The sequence below is a fragment of the Actinia tenebrosa genome, unplaced genomic scaffold, assembly GCF_029948245.1.
Source record: "Actinia tenebrosa isolate PJP-AT-01 unplaced genomic scaffold, QUT_ActTen_1.0 PGA_scaffold10__47_contigs__length_13832649, whole genome shotgun sequence".
Lineage (NCBI taxonomy): Eukaryota > Metazoa > Cnidaria > Anthozoa > Actiniaria > Actiniidae > Actinia > Actinia tenebrosa.
In genome coordinates, this window is record NW_028292570.1 from 8,865,012 (window position 1) to 8,886,170 (window position 21,159).

The window sequence follows — 21,159 nt, forward strand, 5'->3', positions numbered from 1 at the left end:
ATCTTTCCAGTTAATGTTTGGAAGGATATTTCGTTCAGCTTTCCTTTTTTGAGTTTTCAATTCAAAAAACTCAACCATCAATTTCTGGCACACCTCCTGCAATTTATTCACGTTGCTTTTATATACATTTCGAATCAAACTTAAGGCCACCCTCCTTCAAATGAGTGGTTTTACTTTGAGCCCCTCCCCCCATCTGGTTTTTCAGCCCTTCTCCTGATAATTATTGCACAGCCCCTAAAGATAGACTTTACAGTCAAACTACGAAAACCGTGAACACCCATAATCAGATCTGGAATGTTAAACATCGTGTTCTGACCAATCGAATGCGAGAATGAATCAATTCCTCAACTGTGGCATGTGATTGGTCAGAACACAATGTTTAACATTCCAGACATATTTTAAGTGTGTTTTCTTAGTTTACTAATATGTTGGTATCTTTAAGGGTATTCACCATCTTCCATACATTGGTTCACTGGTCAATCACAAAGCGCTCAAGCGAGGCCCCAAGGTACTTTCAAAGGATTATTCAAATTTGAACTTTGCAACCTCGACTGAATGCTTTATGTTTGACCAGTGAACCAATGTATGGAAAATGGTGAATTCTTATCAGAGGTCCAACCACGCCCTTTTAAAAAGAATTACGGTATGTTTTAGGGGTCTTTTTGAAAATCTCTGACTTGCATACCCGATAATTTTATCCCGGAGTTCCCCCTGCGGGGTAAAAAGTCTACTCATCAAATAGAAATTACCTTTGCGAGAACTAGCTCAAAATAGCTGAAACTTATGTTGGTTATAGTGCAGGGTAAGACAATTAATTTTGCTTGTTTTGGTGGCGCGTTGTTCAGCGTTTTAGGGTCGCCCGGGCTGGGCAGTTGCAGAAAATCTCATTCGAGAAGCTGGACGTGAAGAGTGTGAGATTCCGCCTTACCCCATCTTGGAGCTCCAGCCATCGGAAATATTTAACACTTAAATTATTTAGGATATTTCACTTATGAAAACTGAAATATTAAACAGTTTATTTGGAATATTTCACTTAACCAAATACAGGGAATAAACCTATTTCAAAAAACGTTGTCATCGCCAAAGGTAATAGGCGATGTCATTCCGAGAAATGGTTTCGTCGACTATAAACAACATTGAATCAGTCTCAAAACTAAGGTCTATCTTCTTAACGAGAATAAGAAGCAGAAACACAAGTCATTCCAGCTATTCTTGGATCTTGGAATGACCTATCTCCTATTGCTTTTCGCCTATCTCCTATTGCCTATCGCCTTATCGCGATGGTAACGTTTATTGAAATAGGTGTATACACCTAATTGAAAAAACGTAATCCATCAAAAGAACGCCTGCTCTGCAGGCTAGGTTCGAGAAGGTCATATCTTCGAAGTTAAGACTGAAAAGGATTTTGGATACTCCGAAATGTGTATTATATTTGCATATAGACATGTAAAAATGTACAGTAGAGCAAAGTCGGTCGACCTAGATTAACAACATGCCAAAGCCATGATACATAAAATGTGCACAGGAAGGGAAAACTGCACTATGCATGAAATTAGCATAATTGGGTCTTCCCATGCTCCCCTTCGGTCTTAGCTTTGATGATATAACCTTTTTTTGAACCCGACAACGTTTTTTCAATTAGGTGTATAAGAGAAATATGAAGTCATAAAAATAAAACAAAGACGAGACAAACTAAAGGCTAAGTGAGGGAATAGCTCAATGGTCCCAATGATATTACGCAGTTTTTCAGTTTTCCCAAACTAGACAAATGTCTTTCAGAAATATGAAACAAGACCGACTAAACATATGCTTGAAATAAATGATCAAGTTCACACAATGTATTACCTAGAACGACTTGTCTGCAACATACGCTATATCTGTTTCTACCTTTTTATTTACTAGTTTATACTTCAGCAAGTTTTCCTATGGACTTGTTTCTTTCTAGCTTGAAAATATGGAGTGTCATGGGCTGTAATGATGCACCCTTCCTGCGAAAGCAAATGTGTCAAATCATGTTATGATGCAAGTATTTTTGATTAATATTTATATTCATGAGAGAATTATCTATTGTTAAAAAAAAGCTGTTTCAAATAGTTCTAAGATAAACCTGGTAAGCAAGGCATGAAATTAACTCTCGTAAACTTGCAAAATGCGAGTGAAATTTTAAGAAAAAAATTGACAAGCTAAGTTTTGCAAGTATGACCTCAGACCAGAAATTGAAGGACTGAAAAGTCTAGAACCCAAATGAAAATGGTTGAAGCCGAGTCTCCCCTTTCACTCAGTAAGAAACTCATGACCCTCTTATCATCCTTTCAGTTAAGTCAACAAGAAACTCAAAATAAAAGGTTGGATCTCACAAAAGTTCAAATGTTTACTAATAGCCTTATCCTCTGATGCCCCAGTGCCTCCCTCCCCTGCCCCCCCCCCCCCCTCCCCCAATTTAAAATTTAGGTAGATTGGAGATTGGATGGATGGATGAGAGATTTCTGAGTTTGCCGACCAAGAGTGAAAGAGATAAGTTTGGAGAGATGAGAGTTTGAGAGACACAAGTAGACAATTGATTTTTTAACTGGAATAAATAATTTGGACAGTTGGGTATAGTCTTAGACTATGTTTTCTCATGTGGAAACAAGTAATAAGCAAGTACAGTGGAAATTACAACTGACTAAAGACATTTACCTTGCTTGTGCCTCACTCGTACTTCATTGCAACCTTATAGTCAGGAAAAAAATTGTGTTAAATTACATGCTTACAAACTTGGAAGGTGACCATGCATAAAATTAATATAATCAATACAATTTGAAGAACAAGTTAGAAAAAATAATGCTATAAAAGGTGCGTTATTGGCAGCGTTTGCAGTGTGGTAGCGTGATGTCATTTGGCCACGGCATCAGTACAAAGGTTGTAGGAGCAAAAGTCGTATTTACATGTAGTTGCCATGCCCACCTGGACAAGAATTGGGTAACTTTTAGGGGTCATTTTCAAAATTTTGGATGACCATCCCTTTACATGAAAGTGCCCCCCTTTGATCTGTCATTTGTGGAATCTAAATTCAAGTGAATTATGTAATCTATAAGTCTTGTGCACAATTTAAAAAATAATAATACTAAAAAATACCTTTGTTAAGGAAGTTGACAGCTTCCTTGAGATCAAATTCACAAAATGTTTTGGAAGAATGAATAGCTGAGTCACAGGAGCCGACACTATTGACATCCACACCACTATCACTATTGTACTGCAGTTCCTCTGTTATAAAGCAACAAACAAACACTATTACCCAATGAAGCTCATTAACTTTGCAAAACTGTTTGGGAACTTAAAAGTGTTTAGATTTATAACAATTATATTTTATTCAGTTTGATTTCATGGATGTATTTTTGATTGAATCTGTCTAGAATCATGCATAATAATGGCCAATAAACAGACAGACAATCCCTTCCTCCTCTCTCCCAATCACTAGACGTACATGCAATATTTCAAAGCCAACAATGAGGACTGGACGGGATTTAGGACTTGAAATCCCATCCAGTCCGATTTGGAGGCTTTGAAATAACTTCTCATACTCAGTAATACTTCAGGAGGTTATTTGTTTAGGATTGAAAGACTTAAGGGACAGATATGTCCCTGAACTGAATTAATTTTGATCCAGTCCAAGGACTTGAGCAAAATAAATTTAGTGCTTTCGCAGAACTTTACCAGGTTTCAAGTACCATCATATTAACCAAAAAATAGCCTATTGATTGGCTAGATTACTCATGAAATATTAATGAGTATGAGAATTATTTAGCAAACACGTGATATGATATAAGATGGAGCTTACACTGACAAATGGCTTTCAAATATACAGCAGTTGGGATCTCAATGCCACAATCTTGATGCTATTTAGCCTATTTTCACGTCTTGTTTTCAGGATGTCACAATATCAACTGTTATTTTCAAAGCCATTCCTCTGCATGCTCACCATCCTCTTTCACATTGCCTTATGTTTGCTATATCAGTCTATTACTTTATACAAGATGACCTGAATAATTATTGAAATCTAGCATTAAGATTTCATGGACAAATTAACCACAACTCAGAGAAGCACATTTCTGTGCCATGTTTTTTTGAAAGTCACAATTCAAAAATAATCCTTTCTTCAGAATCTAAGGATAATATACCTGAGGATTTGGGCTTGCTTTTTAACGATGCATCTCTATAAGAAAATGTTTCCTTGGCATCTTCCTGTTTCCTGTCTTTTTCTTCATTTCTTTTTGAACATAAACCATTACCATTGTCCTTTGTTGCATTATTTGGAGTATAAGTTTCAAGAATTTCTTTACATTTTCCACTCTGATTTCTATTACTTGTATTGTTCTTAGAATTTTGCTTCTTAACACTATTGGTCTTGTAATCCTTTTGGAAGTTCTTTTTGCTTTTATGATCAGATTGACTTCTTTCTCTAGGATTTCTAGCAGCAAGCTCTTTCTTTTTCTTTCGATTGGATCGTCTAACCTGTGACTGCCATCCTCCTTCATCTTCCAATGCCGAGAGGTTGGATATGTCACCATCAACTGAATCAGTTTCCCCATGAGGTTCACATTTCTTACTGGTAATCTGATCTATTTTACTGTTACTCTCATTGCAATTTATTTGAATACATCCATTTATTTCCACAGTACTTTGTCTAACATCACCAATTGTATCATTCTTTTGCTGCACATAGATTTCATTGTCCTTATTCTGCATTCCTGTATGTTCATAGCTGCTAGTAGTTGCTCCTGAACAAGAATCAAGAAGATCAACTGCAGATTCAATAAGTCTACTGGCAGAAAGAGGAAACCCAAATGGAGGAGCAGACTGGTGATTATCAGAATCTGAAAAATAAAAGAATATTTTTTAATAGATTACAAAAAATACATAAGAGTCAATGATACCTTTTAATTGAGTTATATAGCTATGGCTTTGGAATTGAACTTAAAGCTTCCCACCCCCATGAATTACATTATGAGCACAACTTTTTGGCATGGTCAAGCCCAATTTCTCCATTGAAACCAATTTCCCTATTTCAGATCAAGTTTGTAGTGCTCTAAGCCTTGAGCCAATACATGAAAAAATATGAGGATGACACTAGAATAACAGGATAACTGACATGAAAAATATCATCTCAAATAGGTTCTTTCTTATCATAAATAATTAAGTACCACATTTAGGAAGACACAAAATAAATTCAGAAAGAAAAAATTACCATTGATATCATGAGAATAATTCTCATCTGTAGTCTTTGGCTTGCTCTCTTGTTTGGGACATATATTAGGATTGTTGCTATCTCCATCTTTTTCCTTACATATTTTGTTAGAAGTTTCATTAGAATTCATACCCTGGCTATTGAAACATGAAACTGCACAAATGTCTGCAACCAATGTTCTATTCATGGTAGCAATTCTTGAGCTACTTTGATCTGGGTCTATTAATTTATTAGTCATTAAAATCTTTGGATTTTGAGAGGAATCTTTGGCATTTTTGCTGCTTATGTCAACATTAGATGATTCAGGGTCTTCCTCTAAAAAAACAGCCTTGCTCTTCTTTTTCTTTCTTAATTTCTTTTTAGCAGATTTAGCACTTGTAACCTTATTCTCTTCTGTCTCTAGTACATTGTTCACATTGATTTTTTCCTCGTTTTTGCAGCCACCATTGTTAGATATATTCATAGTAATGTGATTACCAGCTGAATCAAATGTCATTTTTCTCTTTGTATTCTTTGATGAAGTGAGAGGTGATTCGAAGTGATCCCCTGAACCCAAAACTCTTGATTTTGTCCTGTACATATCAAACTGTATTTTAGGCAAGGCAGCCAGTTGTCTTGCCATTTCTTTTATTTGGTCAATCTGCAGAAAAAATTATCAAAGTGTTATAATAACTACATAAGATATGTGTCTTCAATGATGCTAGTCTCACTGTTTGAACATTTCAGTTCTACTAGTTACACACAAATTGCTGGTACTAAACAATGAATTTTAAATTTCATTTTTATTTTAATTCACAGCAATCATGACAAAAGGCAAAGTACCCTTCTCAAAATTGCCTTGAATGCGGAGCTAACATCAAAATACAAAGAAATCACACTTTTTCTTGATGGCTTTTGAGGCATTTTTTTGTAATTCCATGTTAGCCTCAAATTGAAGACAATTTTAAGAATGTTAACAAATGACCAAACCTAGTCATAAAGTAAACTAGACACACACCTCCCTTAACACTGTGGACTATATCCAGAGTTCTAGAAGCCCTCTGTACAAACTCTGAACGGCTGGTGGGAATATTAAACCACCTGGACCCGGTTGTACGAAGGGTGGATAGCACAATGGATACATACATTCTTATACAGTCGATAAGTCAATGCTGTTATCCAATAAATTCATCCACTGGATAAGATTTATCTGTTGGATTTAGCACTATCCACCCTTCATACCACCGAATCCTGGATCCAAAGATGATTAGGTAATTTAAAGTACAAGTTAATGTTATAACTACAAGGCAAATTGAACGTCTACAATAATTCTTTATCTTGAAATCATTTTTTAAATGCTGTGAATATTTAATTTCCAGTTCAAATCTGTAAACAGTAAGTAATTTATGGAACACTCTATCAAAACAAAGGATAAGTGGGATGTTAGCAATGTATTTAAAATCGCATTATCTTAAGCATCGATAAATAATGAAATTGATTTCTACAAGAAAATTGTTATCTCCCTCCATTAGCTCTTACTTAAGTTCTTGCAGTGAACGACAAGAAAAAATTAATATAATTGAATTATTTTGAAAACTGTCCTAAAGGGTCAAACGTTGAATTTTTTTTAAGATTACCAAAAATTATGACGCAATGCAGGAGTACGATGTGCACAATGAAACTTGCTTGTTAATGAAAAATCATAAAATATCGTATCTCGTACAAAATATTATGAAGCACCGTAAAATTTTATGAAGTACCGTATCTCGTACAAAATATTATTGACTGAGAGAAAAGATTACGCTACGAGTAAATGTTGAGTGCTTTACATTTGATGTAGGATTTTTTATATAAGTTAAGTTTCATAAAAGACTATATTAAACCCTTATATTCTAAGCTTTTAATGATAGCACGATTCTGCCTTTTTAACAAGTTCCTTGAGTAACTCGTCGTAAAACCCAAGTACTAGAGTAGAGACAACCAAGTTAGTTTTACTAACCTACGACAAACAGATCGACGTACGTATTCTATACCACAGTAACTGGACGTCCACGTAACACGTTGAAAAAAGACAATTGCTGTAAAATCCAGATCTCAGTCCTCAAGATATAATAAAGGCTGCAGCCTCCAACCACTTCAGTTCAGTAATCAACGAATGATCTCAGAACATTTGGTTTCAGCTAATAGATGGCTCAGTAACATCCCTTACTTCAATATCTTAAAATAGGAGACCTGAGTTCAGTAGCAAAGGGCAAGGATTGCATAATAAACTCGCCAGGTCACATGTCTTTTAATCTCATATGTTGAATATTAATACCTTATGATCTGGTACCTCACTTTTAAATTTATACTTACTTGCCCGGCAGCTAGTTAAACCTGGTATGACTGTATTACGGTGTCGAGTAAATTGAATAATAACGTATATAGATATAAGTATATAATTGGTACAAGACGGGAAAAACTCTATAAGGTTTGTTCAATAGCGTCTTGCTGTTATGGCAACCGTATAAAAGTCTTTAATACCACTTACCAGCTCAGTTTCAATACTTTCGGGAATACTGTCATAAATTTCGAGAAAATTTTCAATCTCATCTGCTCTCAGAGAATTTGCCAGGTCGAAAGCTATGGCTATTTGGTAGCTATTTAGCTCATTGTTCAGCAAAAAGTCATATTTTTCCTCTGCCATCTTCAAAGTCCATATCGGTTAAAAAACAATTTTTACTGCGCATGCTCCAACCACAGGAAGTCCAATAATATAATGAATTTTAAAAATTCAACTTTTTAAAAATAATTTGGGGTAAAGATAGTGTTCTCTATAACACAGACAAGTAAAAAGCGACCAAACGATGAACTAGTGAGTACAATTTTTATTAACGCGAAAAGGTACACGTATTCGTGGCTTCAACGCGGTTTTTTTTTCTTATCAAGTTGTCAACTATTTGAAGAACTAAGCTACTATAAATAATAGACAAGCTCAAAAATAAGAATCCACCAGGCCCTACTATTTTTGAGCTTATTTAATTTCTCTCCATTTGTTTTTCCCTCTCTCGAAATAGGGGGCTCTGATTGGTGAGTTTATTTGCGCGCGGTCCATAATCCCAGAAAGCATTGCGGATTCAAAATGGCGGAAAACATGAAGATGGAAGACGAAATGAAAACGTCAGTGGAACAGATGGAACAGGACCCTTCGAGTTCCGACGAAGATGAAGAAGATCAGGAAGACGATGAGGAAGAAAAGGAGCAAGGGGAAGTTGAAGACCCAGAAATTCACAGACTTGAACTTGAGGCAAGTTTTACAAAAGTTATACTCAGTATGTCATCAGAGTTTTATATGCGGGTATATGCTAAACCTACATAAGCTTACTTTACTTTATACAAAAAATATAAAAAATTGATTGATCATTGATGATTTTACTCATGCATCTTGAACATGACGACGTAATGAACCCTAGCAAAGAGCACCCTCGGTGCCACAAATGAAATTGGCCTGCAGTATACATGTAGGGCCAAAGCTACTGGTAAACTACCCTCTAAAGAATGTATTATAACCAGTAGTCTGCTTTGCAGTTGCTGGAAAATGAAAGCTAAGTATATGTAATATGACTCCATGCTGTCCAATTAAGAAATAATTGGATGAGGAAAATTCCGAGGACTGACAAAATTGGATGAGATCGTAGGCCGAGTCTAATTTGGCAGTCAGAGGAATTTTTTGAGTCTAATTATTTCTTGATTGGGGAGCATGAAATCCCATTACCTATTAATTATATAGCTGCCAAATTAATCCCATATCAACAAGACCTGTCCAATTAAGAAAATGATTGGACAGTTACCTATATGGAATTAATGAGAAGCTGTATAATTATGTCATTGGCTTTGGACATGGGCAAATTGGGCAGTGATAATTAGACTCTTCTAAGGTACCAGTCATTATTTATGGGGGAGGAGGGGGAAGGGGATGGGTCACCAATTCTTATGCAGGGAGGAAAGGGGGGGGTCATATAAATTTATGCAAGGACTCACCAAAATATTAGCAGGGCTGTAAATGTCACAAATGACCCTCAAAATGCTAGAAATCGCATTTGTAAGGGTCTAATTTTTCATTGTAGTATCGGCAGCTCTGTTTTGCAAACCAGGCTACCAGTTTTTCTTCCCTACTAAAATCAACCCTAACTAATTCAAACTGGTTCCTTTCTATTTGAATTGTTTAGATCCAGGCCAATCCATATAAGTATGATTCCCATGTAAATCTTATTGATCATTTGAGATCTTCTGGTGATTTGGATAAAGTTCGTGAAGCAAGAAGAAATATGAGTGAAGTTTTCCCTCTTACTGAAGGTATAACTGAACATCCTGTGCAATGCATTATTATATCAACATTGATAATATTTACATTTGACAAATTATTTTTTTCATATACATACTGAGAAATACTCACTGAAAATCTATTCAGTAAATTTTCATTCATTCACTGGTCTCAGCCAATCAGAGAGACGAACAACGTTATTTCACTGTGAAAAAAAGTCGTTCGCCAATCTGATTGGACGAACAATATTTTTGCACTGCACTTGAATGGTTTCCATCCCTGTGCTCATGGACTTGGTAGCTTTGTCATTGAGCGAAGCAGTAAATCTTGTCAGTGCTGTTGTTGTTCTACTAAAATAGGTCCTTTTTTACTGTAAAAAGTAAGCAAAGGCATAAAAAATGGGAAAAAATAGATTTGTTACTCCCAATGACACTGTAGAGGATTATGCAGAAAGTCTACAAAACAAGAATACTAAGGGAAAAAGCTATCTAACATCACAATATGAGGAAAGAGAAGTTCACAAAATAGAGCCACAAGAGCTAAATAGATATCTAGCAGAGTTTATTTGTTCAGTTAGACAAAAAGATGGAGAGCAATATGAGCCAACAAGCCTACATATGTATATAATAAACAGAATATAGCATGGAAAGTGCTTTGTACAGTTTTAATCACTTGTTTTGTATCAAAAAACTCGTGAATTAAAACTGTACACGCGCACTTTCCATGAAGTATTCTCTATTTGCTACATGTAAACTTTCTTGCTTTCTGATTGGTTGAGAGCTGCAGTAACTAAGAGGGTATACCAAGAAATTATGTCAACAAATTACATGTGCACAGAGACAGCATTTACTAAACTGTTTTTCTTTCAATCTTTTTGCGTGTTCTTTGAAATAATATTAGTTATGTACCCGCTCGCACTCATATTTTGGTAAATATTAAGAGGACATAACACGCTAAACCATTGGAAACTTGCTAGATTTAACATGTATCTGACTTGTTTTATAGAATTATGGCTTCAATGGATCAAAGATGAAATTCCTTTGTCATACACTCCAGAGAACAAACAAGAAATCATTTCTTTAATTGAAAAAGGAGTAAAAGACTATCAATGTGAGTCTATACACTGAATATAACATTCAATGTATGTAATAGTAAACGAATACCAGTTGTTTTGGTACATGTCCATTTCGTGTACAGAAACAACTCGACCCCAAGATGTATGTTTTGAATGCTTTTATTGTCACGTTGAATTGAAAGATCATTATTTGTATGTACTTGAAGTTCTAGAATGGTGCTAAAAAGAGTTTTGAAAGCTTTGTATGAAGTCGATTGAGAAGTAAATACCGATCAACACGAACGCTTTATGTGAAGCTGATCTAGAAGTAAAACATCAAGTCTTTTTTATGTAAATTTTAAATAAAACCTTTGAATTGAACATCCTACTGTACCAATAACCTACCAACAACCTACTATATACCCTATTCCTAATGGACCATTCTCATTATTATATTTAATGCAATGTCTAACATGGAAATACAAATTCCCTGGAGAAAAATTCTGAGTTCTTTTTTATTTTCATTTTAGCTTGACATCCAAGATAAAAACATTTAGAAGGGTCCATTGATTAGATGTAGTCATCTGGCCAATTAAAAAAGTAGCTAGAAGTTAATTCATTTGTGTTGTTTTTAGCTGTGAAACTGTGGATAGAGTATTGCCAGTTCATTATGGATAACATGGAAGGTGATGATAGTATTTCAAATGTCAGGAATACTTTTGAGAAGGCCATCACAGCTGCTGGACTTCATGTCACAGAGGTAATATGATGACATTAGTGTGTGGTGTTACTCACCATAATAGACCTTTCTCAACATTGTGGGGCTTAAACTTGAAAGCACAAAATACTCTTTTAGACTTTTTTCTAAACGAGGTTTGTGGCATTTCTTTAGTATTTCCTAGACTCCATGCTTAGAGACTGTAATGGTACAATAACCGAAAAGACTCTCTCTCGTTTCAATATTTTTTAAGATGGCAGCGAAAACGAGAGAGTTTTCGCTGCCATCTTGAAAATATTGAAACGAGAGAGACTGTGGACGAGTATTTTGGTTCCCAAAGCACGCCAGGTCCAAGTTTTCGGGAGCCATAGGTCCTTTCGGTCTTTGTACTGTTACAGTCTCTAAGCGTGGAGACGGAACGGACAAGCAAGAGACTGGAAGAGTCTATAGTATTTCCGTGTATATAGTGTCACAGGCAAGATAATAATTTTGAGAATGATCCATTACATTAAAGTACCAAATTATGCAACAAACAATTTTGTCTTGTTATTTTATAGGGATCCTCTATTTGGGATGGTTACAGAGACTTTGAAATGGCTATTCTTGATTCATTTGAGGTGAGATATTTAAAAAATCCCCTTGAAACATCTACCAAAGACTGTACTTTTTTACCAAATGTCTGTACTATGCATTAGTTACTATATAATGGCATGGGTATCATGCACTGCTTCGGCACTGTTTCTCACTACTGTTTACACCTGGAATTGAGTGGTTTAATGTGTTTTCTCTCCCTTACCACAAGGGTTTTTCTTCCATTTTCCTTCCTCTATATGAAAAGCATCATGTGAGTTGATTGTTGTATGTTGTAATTAGTGAATGTAGTGGTAGTGTGCAAATCTCATGGAAGAGCTCATTACTGGAAGTGGTCGTTGTAAAATATAAGTTGTAAATGTTGTTGAGGACCATTCTGTGTTGGCCAAATTCTGTGATCATGTGATGGCAGCCATGACAGGAGTCAGGAGCGATTGAATCTCATCTCATTTGATTTACATGAGAAAGAATTCAGTTTCCCAGGGAAAAAGACACTATTGTTGTGTCTCCTGTCATGGCCGCCATCACGTGATGGTGCAAAGCCTCTATAGTAAACAATATGACCCCCAAATTGGTATCAGTAGGATGTTGGTAGTTTGTTTGATAGTTTATTTGCTGATAGGTTGTTAGTAGGTTGTCGGTAGGATATTGATAGTTTGTCGTTAGGATGTTGGCATAATTAATGTCTTCAAGATGCATCACTCAAACCAAGAAATATTTTATCATTCAACTATTCACTTCATGTAGAATCAGTACTCACTGTCTGAAAGTATTGTCAGTTGAAGGGTTTGTGTGCACTTTAATTTCCTGCTAGCAGAGTCTCAGAACTCGTTATGAAAACCCAGCCAAAATGTTTAGAAACATGCTAGAAAGTTTCATGATACATTGCATCCAAGATATTTTTTACGATGTGTAAATCAGGATTCTGTGTGACTGTTACATTTTTTTTAAAAAGCAAATGTTAACAGATGAAAATATAGATTCAATGGAGGAGAAAATGTGAGTATAAATTACTGGTATCTTATTTTGAATGTCCCAAAACATTTGTTTCAGTGTTTACACTGTTTTTGCCCTGTTTTTGCCCCGTTTTTGCCTCATTAACTCAAACATTAAGTTGCAATTTGACCATTTTAGACCATTATTTATGTTTTTTGAATATTGTCTGTAAAGTAAGTAAGCAGAACTTTCGAAGATACAATGTAATTTTTCCCAAATCCACTTGGCTTTGCCACCGACAAAATTTTATGTTTGCTTTAAACCTGGTTTCTCAACATGTTCTCAAGAAAAAACATATTAACAGCATTATTGACTGTTACTTGCCAAAGATTCAATTTAAATGCCTTGTCATCCCTTTTGAAGAAAGTTGCAAGTTTCTTTATAGAATCTTATATACATATACATTGTCTTGGAAAGTGCCAGTTTATTGACGGCCAATCTCAAAAAATTTAATCAAGAACACCTCAAACATTTATTTTTCAGTGCATCACAAAGAGAGAGAATTAAATCTTTGTTTAAAAGACAGCTTGCCATTCCTCTCATGGGTAAGTTCACTAATAATTTATTCTTTATGGGCTACAGCACTTTGCATTGTGTAGTTCCAGAAATTATCCATACCCCTCCCCCCCTTTCCACTGTGGACATCTTTTTTCAGTCCCCTTGACATGGAAAACAACATACATTGTAAACAGTCCATGACTGCATGCTCACAGGTATGCAAGGGACAATGAGAGATTTTGAAACCTGGCTTGAAGATGATGATCTTCCTAGTAATGTGAGACAAGATTTCGAAAAAGCTGAGGCAAAATTGGAAGAAATACTGGCATATGAGGATGCTTTGGTAAGTGATTTAAATACTTACTAGGATTGAGCGCAAGAGATATTTAGTATACTAAATGCCTTTCAAGTTTAAGAAATGTACTTTGATTTTCCCCCCAGAGTTCCCCTTTCAGCTAGTGACAAAATTATATTAATCCTATAACTAATATTTTAATTGAAGGCAAGTGCTAAGCCTCCCAAGCTTACAGAGTACAGAACATATTTAGAATATGAACTTAACAAAGGAGACCCAGTAAGAATACAGTGTTTGTATGAAAGAGCATTGAAAGAGAACTGCTTGGTAGGAGACTTGTGGATAGAGTACACTGGATACCTGGTATGTCATACTGGATCAAGTTAGCTTCACTCTCTTAAGGCCGGTTTAGACGGTATGACTTTCGCCTACAACTATCGTATACGACACGCTCGCACCATCCTACAACTCGCCTACAACAGGCGCGAGCGTTTTGTATACAATAGTTGTAGGCAAAAATCGTACCGTCTAAACCAGCCTTTGTGATTCCCTACAAAACTTGCTACACAAAGACCTTGTTATGTGTATCCAATTGTTTTGGCACTTGACAGACTTGAGGCAGTTTCCATGAGGCTTGGAAGTAAACTGGAGAGTCAAAACATTCAAACCAGGCCCTTGATTGGGCTCTTGCTTTGTGCACAGATATTACACACTATTCAGTCCCACCAGTGTTCAAATAGATGCCAGTCGCATTAATTAGGGGTAGTGTTCTTCATGTGCTACATTTCAATGTATAAAAACATTTATCTGGAGTTACACAATACATTGTACGGACTTGAAGAGTTACACTCATATGCACACATCCTTTATATGTAATATATATTTTAGAAATTCAGATTATTGCAGCAAATTCCAGCCCTGAACTAAAGTTATATTTTATTTTGTGCAGGATTTCAAATTGAAAATGCCTTCCATTGCTATAACTGTGTATGAGCGTGCCCTACGGAACTGTCCCTGGGTTTCAGTCCTTTGGCAGAATTATATGAAAGCACTGGTAAGGCAGTCGTTTTGGAATTTTAAAAATAATAAGTAATTTGTGTTCATAAGCAAAGAATTACATTACGTAGAAAAATATGATACTCAATGTATTTGCACTTGTTTTTGTGAGAGTAACACTTTTAAATACCTTGTAGCTAACAAACCTGTGGCTCTTCTTCTGTAATCAAATTGGAATTTAGAAGTTGATTTTTGTGGAGGAAGGAAAGCCAGAGAACCCAGAGAAAAGAAACCTTGAAGTACAGAGAAAAAAAATACAGTAATGTGAATTGGTGTTGATAAACAAAAAGTAACATCCCATAACACTCTCGTGGGTAAAATGCCATTTACAACATATTTCTAGAATGTGGCACAGAGCGATAAATGTCTAGGTTCTAATTATGCTGATCTAAGTTTCTTTTACCTCTACAGGAGAGATCAAAAGTGGAAAAATCAAAAATCAAAGGTAATTTGTTCAAACAATAATGTTTTCCCATGGATTTCAAACCATGTGTCATTCCCTTGAGAATAAGATTATTTGTTTAAGTTGTGTCCATATTCATGTGTTTTCTCATGTGCAACTGTTAAACAAAGAAATTAAACTCAAGAGATTGCCATGAGGTCCAAAAACAGGTAAAGCGTCATGCCTAAGCTAAAAAGGTATAATGTTGGCATTGCAAATGCCGCCCTACAGATACACTAATAGGAATTATGTAGTTATTTTGTAAGTGAATTTGGGTAGGCTGTTAACACCAAGACAATCTTCACTTCTATGGTTAGTTCAAAGGAACTTTCACAAAGTCCACAACCCTCTGTTCAGTCATTTGCCAGGCTTTACGTCCTAAAAGCAGATGTATACTCCTGGTATCCATTTCAGAAATGGCAGGAAACGCAAATGAATTTTATGCAAGCAAGACAAGCTTGAACTCTTGCGACTACACCATGCTTGACATTAGCTTGAATTCTCTCTTTTCTTGATTACAAAACTCCAAGACAAGAAGGGGTCGCTTGGAGCAAGTCTATTAAAAATGCCATCAGGTTCTAGAAGGGTTCGAAGACATTTCCTTATAGAAAATGGAAAGCATGAGATTACATGGAGACATTGTCTTGGCCATGACATATTTCTTGTAATAAACCTTTTCCTCCCAGATACATTAGACAAAGCATTAACTTGTGGGTTCACTGTCAGCCAGGATTACCTACAGCTATGGCACTGTTATTGTTCTTTTCTAAGAAGGCAAGTCAAGGATTGGAATGAAGGTTCGTATCAAGGTTGAAAAATGTCATTGCCTGGAGACTGAATATTGTTTATTAAATGGTACTTGTAGCCATTATGGTAAATCAGGACTAGGGCTAGTTCGATCGGGTTCCTTGGCATACTGCTTTCAAGGGCCAGGGGGGGCCAAGGGGGGCTTAAGCCCCCACCAGCAGAAAAAAAACTAAACTAAACTAAAGAATTAGATGCTTTTTTTCATCGTTTTCTGTTGTGTTGACGGAAGTAACTCAATTAGCCCCTCCTAAACTCAATTAGCCCCCCCTAAACTCAATTATAGCCCCCCCCTAAAGGCTGGTTTTCACTAGCGACATAAGCATAAGCATAAAATCGTTATGTTCTAGTGAAAACGAATGTAACGGCAGCATAAGAAAAACTATAGGAAATTTTTCCGTGCAGGGGACTGAGTACGAGAATTTGATTGGCTTACCACTGTACCTTGTGCTTCTGTTTGTTAGCGACGGAAGCATAAGAATCTGGTTTTCACTAGCGACGTAAGGACGGAAGCAAAAGCATAAGAAAAAGGAAACCTTCCGTTCCTTCTGCTTATGCTTCCGTCGATGTTCTGCTTCTGCTTACGTCTCCGTTTTTTGATTTTCACAGGAACATAAGACGTCTTACGCTTCTGCTTCTGCTTCCGTCGCTAGTGAAAACCAGGCTTAAATTTTGGCTTTATCCGCCCTTGACTTTTCAGCTTCAAAGTGCTGGTCCACACTTCAACATCAACATCAACATAAGCATAAGAAACATGAGAATATCCTGGTTCACACTTTGGATTTCATAAGCATAAGCATTAAGCATAAGCATAAGAAAATGGAAAAGTTTTCATTCCTTCTGCTTCTGCTTCTGCTTCTGCTTCTGCTTCTGCTTCTGCTTCTGCTTCTGCTTCTGCTTCTGCTTCTGCTATTGCTTCTGCTTCTGCTATTGCTTCTGCTTCTGCTTCTGCTTCTGCTATTGCTTCTGCTTCTGCTTCTGCTTCTGCTTCTGCTATTGCTTCTGCTCATGCTCATGCTCATGCTCATGCTCATGCTCATGCTCATGCTCATGCTCGTGCTCGTGCTCGTGCTCGTGCTCGTGCTCGTGCTCGTGCTCGTGCTCGTGCTCGTGCTCGTGCTCGTGCTCATGCTCGTGCTCATGCTCATGCTCATGCCCATGCTGATTTACTTTGATGATTTACTTTGGCCTTCTCTGTTTTAATAATTAACATGGTCGTAAATTCAAAACTACTCGATAATTGTTGCAACATTTCATTCCTTCACTGACTTGAAGAACGTTTTCTTGTATGCTTTTTTGTAAGCAAGTTTTATGTGCGGCATAACTGAAAAAGTTACATAATTCAGTTTAAAGACACGGTGTGAAAACTGTACTTATCGATCTTATAGGGGCCTATGTAGATAATAGAAAAATTGCAGATGTCAACATATTTTACTGTTCCTAAACTACCTGTTGATGTACTTTGTCATTAGAAAGTCAAGAGGTAAAAGACTTGAGGGACGCATTCCAAAGCGCAATCAGTTACATGCAACACTGTAAGTACGCTACCTTACAGTTCCACGTTTTTCTCTTCTTTTTTTTTTTCTTTTGTTCTGTCTTTCTTTTTCTTGCCTTTTTCTTTTTTTCTTTTTTTCTTTGTTCTTTCTTTCTTCCTTCCTTTCTTCCTCCCCACCAACCAGACCTGAAAGTGCTAATTACCCCACCCCTTTTCAATCAATATTCTAGTGTAATCTCTTACTTGCAGAAAATACGAATATCCTCACAGAAATTAATGTACAAACACAGCTGAGCCGATTCTGACAGATGGCTAAAGTTTACGTTATGTCATAAGTTCTTAAATGTAACAAAAGCAGCATATCATGTGGACCAATGCCCCGTTTTACGACCATAGATGGCTCAATAATGAAGTCATCGTCCTCTTGGCCATCACTACTCCCACTATCATTTTCACTGTAATACAAAATTCTCTTAGACAAATAATAAGGCCCCCCCACCCACCAACCACTCTGAAACTTGTCCCCCCCCCCCCCCCCCCTCCTGCATAAATAGTGACCCGTTCCTTAGATAACAACCTTTGTGTTATCATTCTTGACAGATTTTGGTAAAGAAGGTGATGTTACAAGTCTACTTCCTCGGTACTTGGCTCGGATCGAGGTAATTTTTTTAGCCCTTAAAATAAGATTGCAATAATTACTAGACGACGTTGTTCAAAACTACTATTTATTCCTTTATTACAGTCTTTTGTAAGAATATTCAGGACATAGTTCATAGTTCGCCAGCCAAGCAGCGCGCGCGTTATTTTTATAAAACTCTATAATTACACCTTGAATTCAATTCAATTCTGATTTTAAAGATGTAAATAATTGATTGATCCTGATTAATATAGGAACTCTCTTCTAAGCGATCTGATGCCCTTAAACTGTGAATAACTTTTCCAGAGATTCACGGCCTTGGGACTGGGATTTCCAGCGGAACTTCCCATTTCCCAAAATCTGTCTCAGTATTATCTCAGGCCCCGTCCACACTATGTCGGATAAATTTCACACCGAAACCGAAAACAAAAGTTTTCCGTCCACACATGAAAACGAAGAAAATGTTTCACGTCCACACTTGTCCGATCAGAGGCGGCAAAAACGCTTCATTGCACATCTGAGCCTGTGCATCGAAGCTGAAATTGAGCCCGCGATGAATTGTTAGCCTTCCCGCCAAGTTCCCATGACAATCATGACGTCATCGTATTCGAAAAGTTCCGGATACGAAGTGTTCCGTACTAATACGGCTAGCCGGCGTTTTCAAATTGTCCCACTTTGAAGACCGTATTCGAAAAGTTCCGTTTTCGGTGAAGAATTGTTCTGGATTCGCCCGGACTAGTGTGGACGGTAGGCCTAACCGAATAAATAAAGTTGCGAATTAAAATTTATCCGGCATAGTGTGGACGGGGCCTCAGTACACTATGTGTATTTTGTCCAGGCTTTCAAGCTGAACAACCTAAAAGAGGCTCAACGTCTATGGGATCAGGTCATGGCTGGTCACGCACGTGAACTACAGTACTGGCTGGAATATGCCAACCTTACAAGGTTACAATATAAAATAATTTGTGTTTTTTTTTTTTTTTGTTTGTTTTTTTTTGTTTTATTTTGTTTTGTTTTTATTTTATTTTTTTTGTTTTTGTTTGCTTTGTTTTGTTGTTGTTGTTGTTGTTTTTTTTTTTTTGTTTTTTGTTTGTATTTTGTGTTTTGTTTTTGTTTTTTGTTTTGTTTTTGTTTTGTTTTTTGTTTATCATAATTTAAAATTGCAAGAACAACTTTTGGTTCCACAGACGAATATTCCAAACGGCACACAAAAAATGGAACAAAACTTTTAATTCCTAAGGTGATTCTTGGCTTTTCATCTCCAGATCTTGTCAGTCTCCATCCATTTGTCGTAAAATCCTTCAACGAGCCGTGCAGTCAGCTAGCGAAGACCCAGAGGGTGCTACACAAGCCTTGTTGAGCTTTGAAGAGGAAGAAGGTATGAAGTTTAGGTACAATAATCACCTTCCTTCGTGGCAACGAAGCACATGTAGCAAAATTGCGCGCAGTATTGCAGGTAATGTTGCTGAAGTAGGATCTTTTTCTTCTTCGAGTCACATGGCTTGCACATCCATTGCCTGCAACATTGCATCCCGTCAATGTTGCACCGTTTGTCCGTACCTTTAGTCTAGTCATAACATTCTTAGTTTCAGCCTGTGATCTTCAAAACTGGTAAAAACAATCATCTTTAGCCACAAGTATCTTTAATCATAAATCAATGATTTTTTTTGTTGCTTTTAATTTAGCATTATTTTTTAATAATAATAATAATGATGATGATGATGATGATAATAATAATGATGATGATGATATGATGATGATATGATGATGATAATGATGATAATAATAATAATGATAATAATAATTTTAAAAAAATCCCACATAATAATAATAACTTTATTGACAATAATAATTAACTAATAATTCATTATAATATGAGACGTGATAAGAATATTGCTATAATTATAAAACAAAAAAGGAGAGATTATGAATATAAAATAACAATTATATATAATATTTACTTATTTATCTATGAAACCATATTTGTAAAATAAATGAATAGCTCAAAACACGAGTCCAGCTCTTCACACTGATATAATACTATATTAAAACTATACATTTATTATTAAAATCTAAATATTTCTAAATTTCCGCTACATTGGCGTTAAGATTAAAGTCATTCAAGAATTCATTGTCCTTAAAAAAAGGGGTTCTTGTCCCCCTGACACACATGTGTACTGACTTAATTATTTCAAAAGATAATCGAGTTCTAATCCATGTTATAGTACTTGCATATGTGCCCCCTGTCTTCTTGGTTAATTTCTCAGTAAGGTGCTTTAGAAAAATCTGGCAATAATAATAATGATAATAATAATAATAATAATAATGATAATAATAATAATAACTATTGACTTGATGTTCTGTTTAATTAGTTTTCCATTTATTCGTGTTTCAGGGACACTGGACGAATGGGATGCATCTTATACACGCTGTCACACAAGACTAACAATAGTGAACGAACGGAGAGCCAAGGTCTAATTTTTTTTTATTACGTCATATCCATATTCCTAAGAGAAAAGTGATTTCGCCCTGTTTGAAAGTTTAATTCTACCAGGGAAGGAAAAGATGACTTCAGTTTTTCTTTACAACAACAACACCCACACAAACCCATTAGTTTTTTACGGGCGTTTTTTGAAAGATTATAATAATGTACAGCTGATTTAAACGAATAAAAGGCTACTAAGCTCACTATCCCCCCAAAATAAAAATAAAAGAACACCTAGTTACGTCCCTGACTAAGCTATAGTTGGAAGGGGGATAAATCCTTATTGTTATGTCTATCACAGGCGGCAGAAAAGGAAGCTACAAAAGAAGCAGCTCAAGTAAATTCAGAAAGAGCCACAGCTCATGAGAAAAAACATTCCAAGGGAACAAAGAAAGATGTAAAGAAGCTCGATAAAAAATCTAAACCACAAAACCTAAAGAGAAAGGTTTGGATTCTCGTATTTTTCGCGCGCTAACTTAGACATATAACGTAACTCCGGATTTGCGTCGTCGCGACCAATATGGTCTCGACGTAATTAGATCGAAACATGCCGTCAGTTATAGCATTGTGTGTGTCATG

General features: G+C 36.1%; 2 protein-coding genes across 3 annotated transcripts in view; one reads left to right on the forward strand and one right to left on the reverse strand.

The window, feature by feature from the left end:
• Positions 1-999: 999 nt before the first annotated feature.
• On the reverse strand, positions 1,000-7,893 carry LOC116305751 (uncharacterized). 2 transcript variants are annotated; one of them, XM_031715736.2, is made up of 6 exons: positions 7,737-7,893; positions 5,228-5,867; positions 4,161-4,856; positions 3,118-3,246; positions 2,680-2,712; positions 1,000-1,988 (listed from the first exon to the last, which is right to left on the reverse strand). In XM_031715736.2, the coding sequence occupies exons 1-6, from the start codon at positions 7,890-7,892 to the stop codon at positions 1,963-1,965; spliced, it is 1,680 nt and encodes a 559-aa protein (XP_031571596.2). In that variant the 5' UTR covers position 7,893; the 3' UTR covers positions 1,000-1,962. The 2 variants fall into 2 exon arrangements, with proteins under 2 accessions (XP_031571596.2, XP_031571597.2); XM_031715737.2 differs by lacking the exon at positions 7,737-7,893 and adding an exon at positions 7,206-7,450.
• A 430-nt stretch (positions 7,894-8,323) lies between these two features.
• LOC116305737 (spliceosome associated factor 3, U4/U6 recycling protein) overlaps positions 8,324-21,159 on the forward strand; it is a 32,615-nt gene continuing 19,779 nt past the window's right edge. Inside the window, exons 1-18 of the mRNA XM_089026827.1 lie at positions 8,324-8,492; positions 9,415-9,541; positions 10,515-10,619; positions 11,199-11,323; positions 11,839-11,898; positions 12,828-12,871; positions 13,352-13,413; positions 13,582-13,709; positions 13,869-14,024; positions 14,611-14,715; positions 15,129-15,162; positions 15,846-15,956; positions 17,436-17,498; positions 18,059-18,117; positions 18,934-19,040; positions 19,361-19,473; positions 20,491-20,567; positions 20,882-21,025. Of these exons, the coding sequence (XP_088882953.1) occupies positions 8,328-8,492; positions 9,415-9,541; positions 10,515-10,619; positions 11,199-11,323; positions 11,839-11,898; positions 12,828-12,871; positions 13,352-13,413; positions 13,582-13,709; positions 13,869-14,024; positions 14,611-14,715; positions 15,129-15,162; positions 15,846-15,956; positions 17,436-17,498; positions 18,059-18,117; positions 18,934-19,040; positions 19,361-19,473; positions 20,491-20,567; positions 20,882-21,025 (1,785 nt within the window). The 5' untranslated portion in view covers positions 8,324-8,327. The remainder of the gene's footprint in view (positions 8,493-9,414; positions 9,542-10,514; positions 10,620-11,198; positions 11,324-11,838; positions 11,899-12,827; positions 12,872-13,351; positions 13,414-13,581; positions 13,710-13,868; positions 14,025-14,610; positions 14,716-15,128; positions 15,163-15,845; positions 15,957-17,435; positions 17,499-18,058; positions 18,118-18,933; positions 19,041-19,360; positions 19,474-20,490; positions 20,568-20,881; positions 21,026-21,159) is intronic.

Coding starts and splice junctions, on each gene's coding strand:
- LOC116305751 (XM_031715736.2), bottom strand. CDS start 7,892: ATGGCAGAGGAAAAATATGACTTTTTGCTGAACAATGAGCTAAATAGC. Junction 5,868..7,736: donor AAAGTATTGAAACTGAGCTG/GTAAGTGGTATT, acceptor TTTTTTCTGCAG/ATTGACCAAATAAAAGAAAT. Junction 1,989..2,679: donor ACGAGTGAGGCACAAGCAAG/GTAAATGTCTTT, acceptor TTGCTTTCGCAG/GAAGGGTGCATCATTACAGC.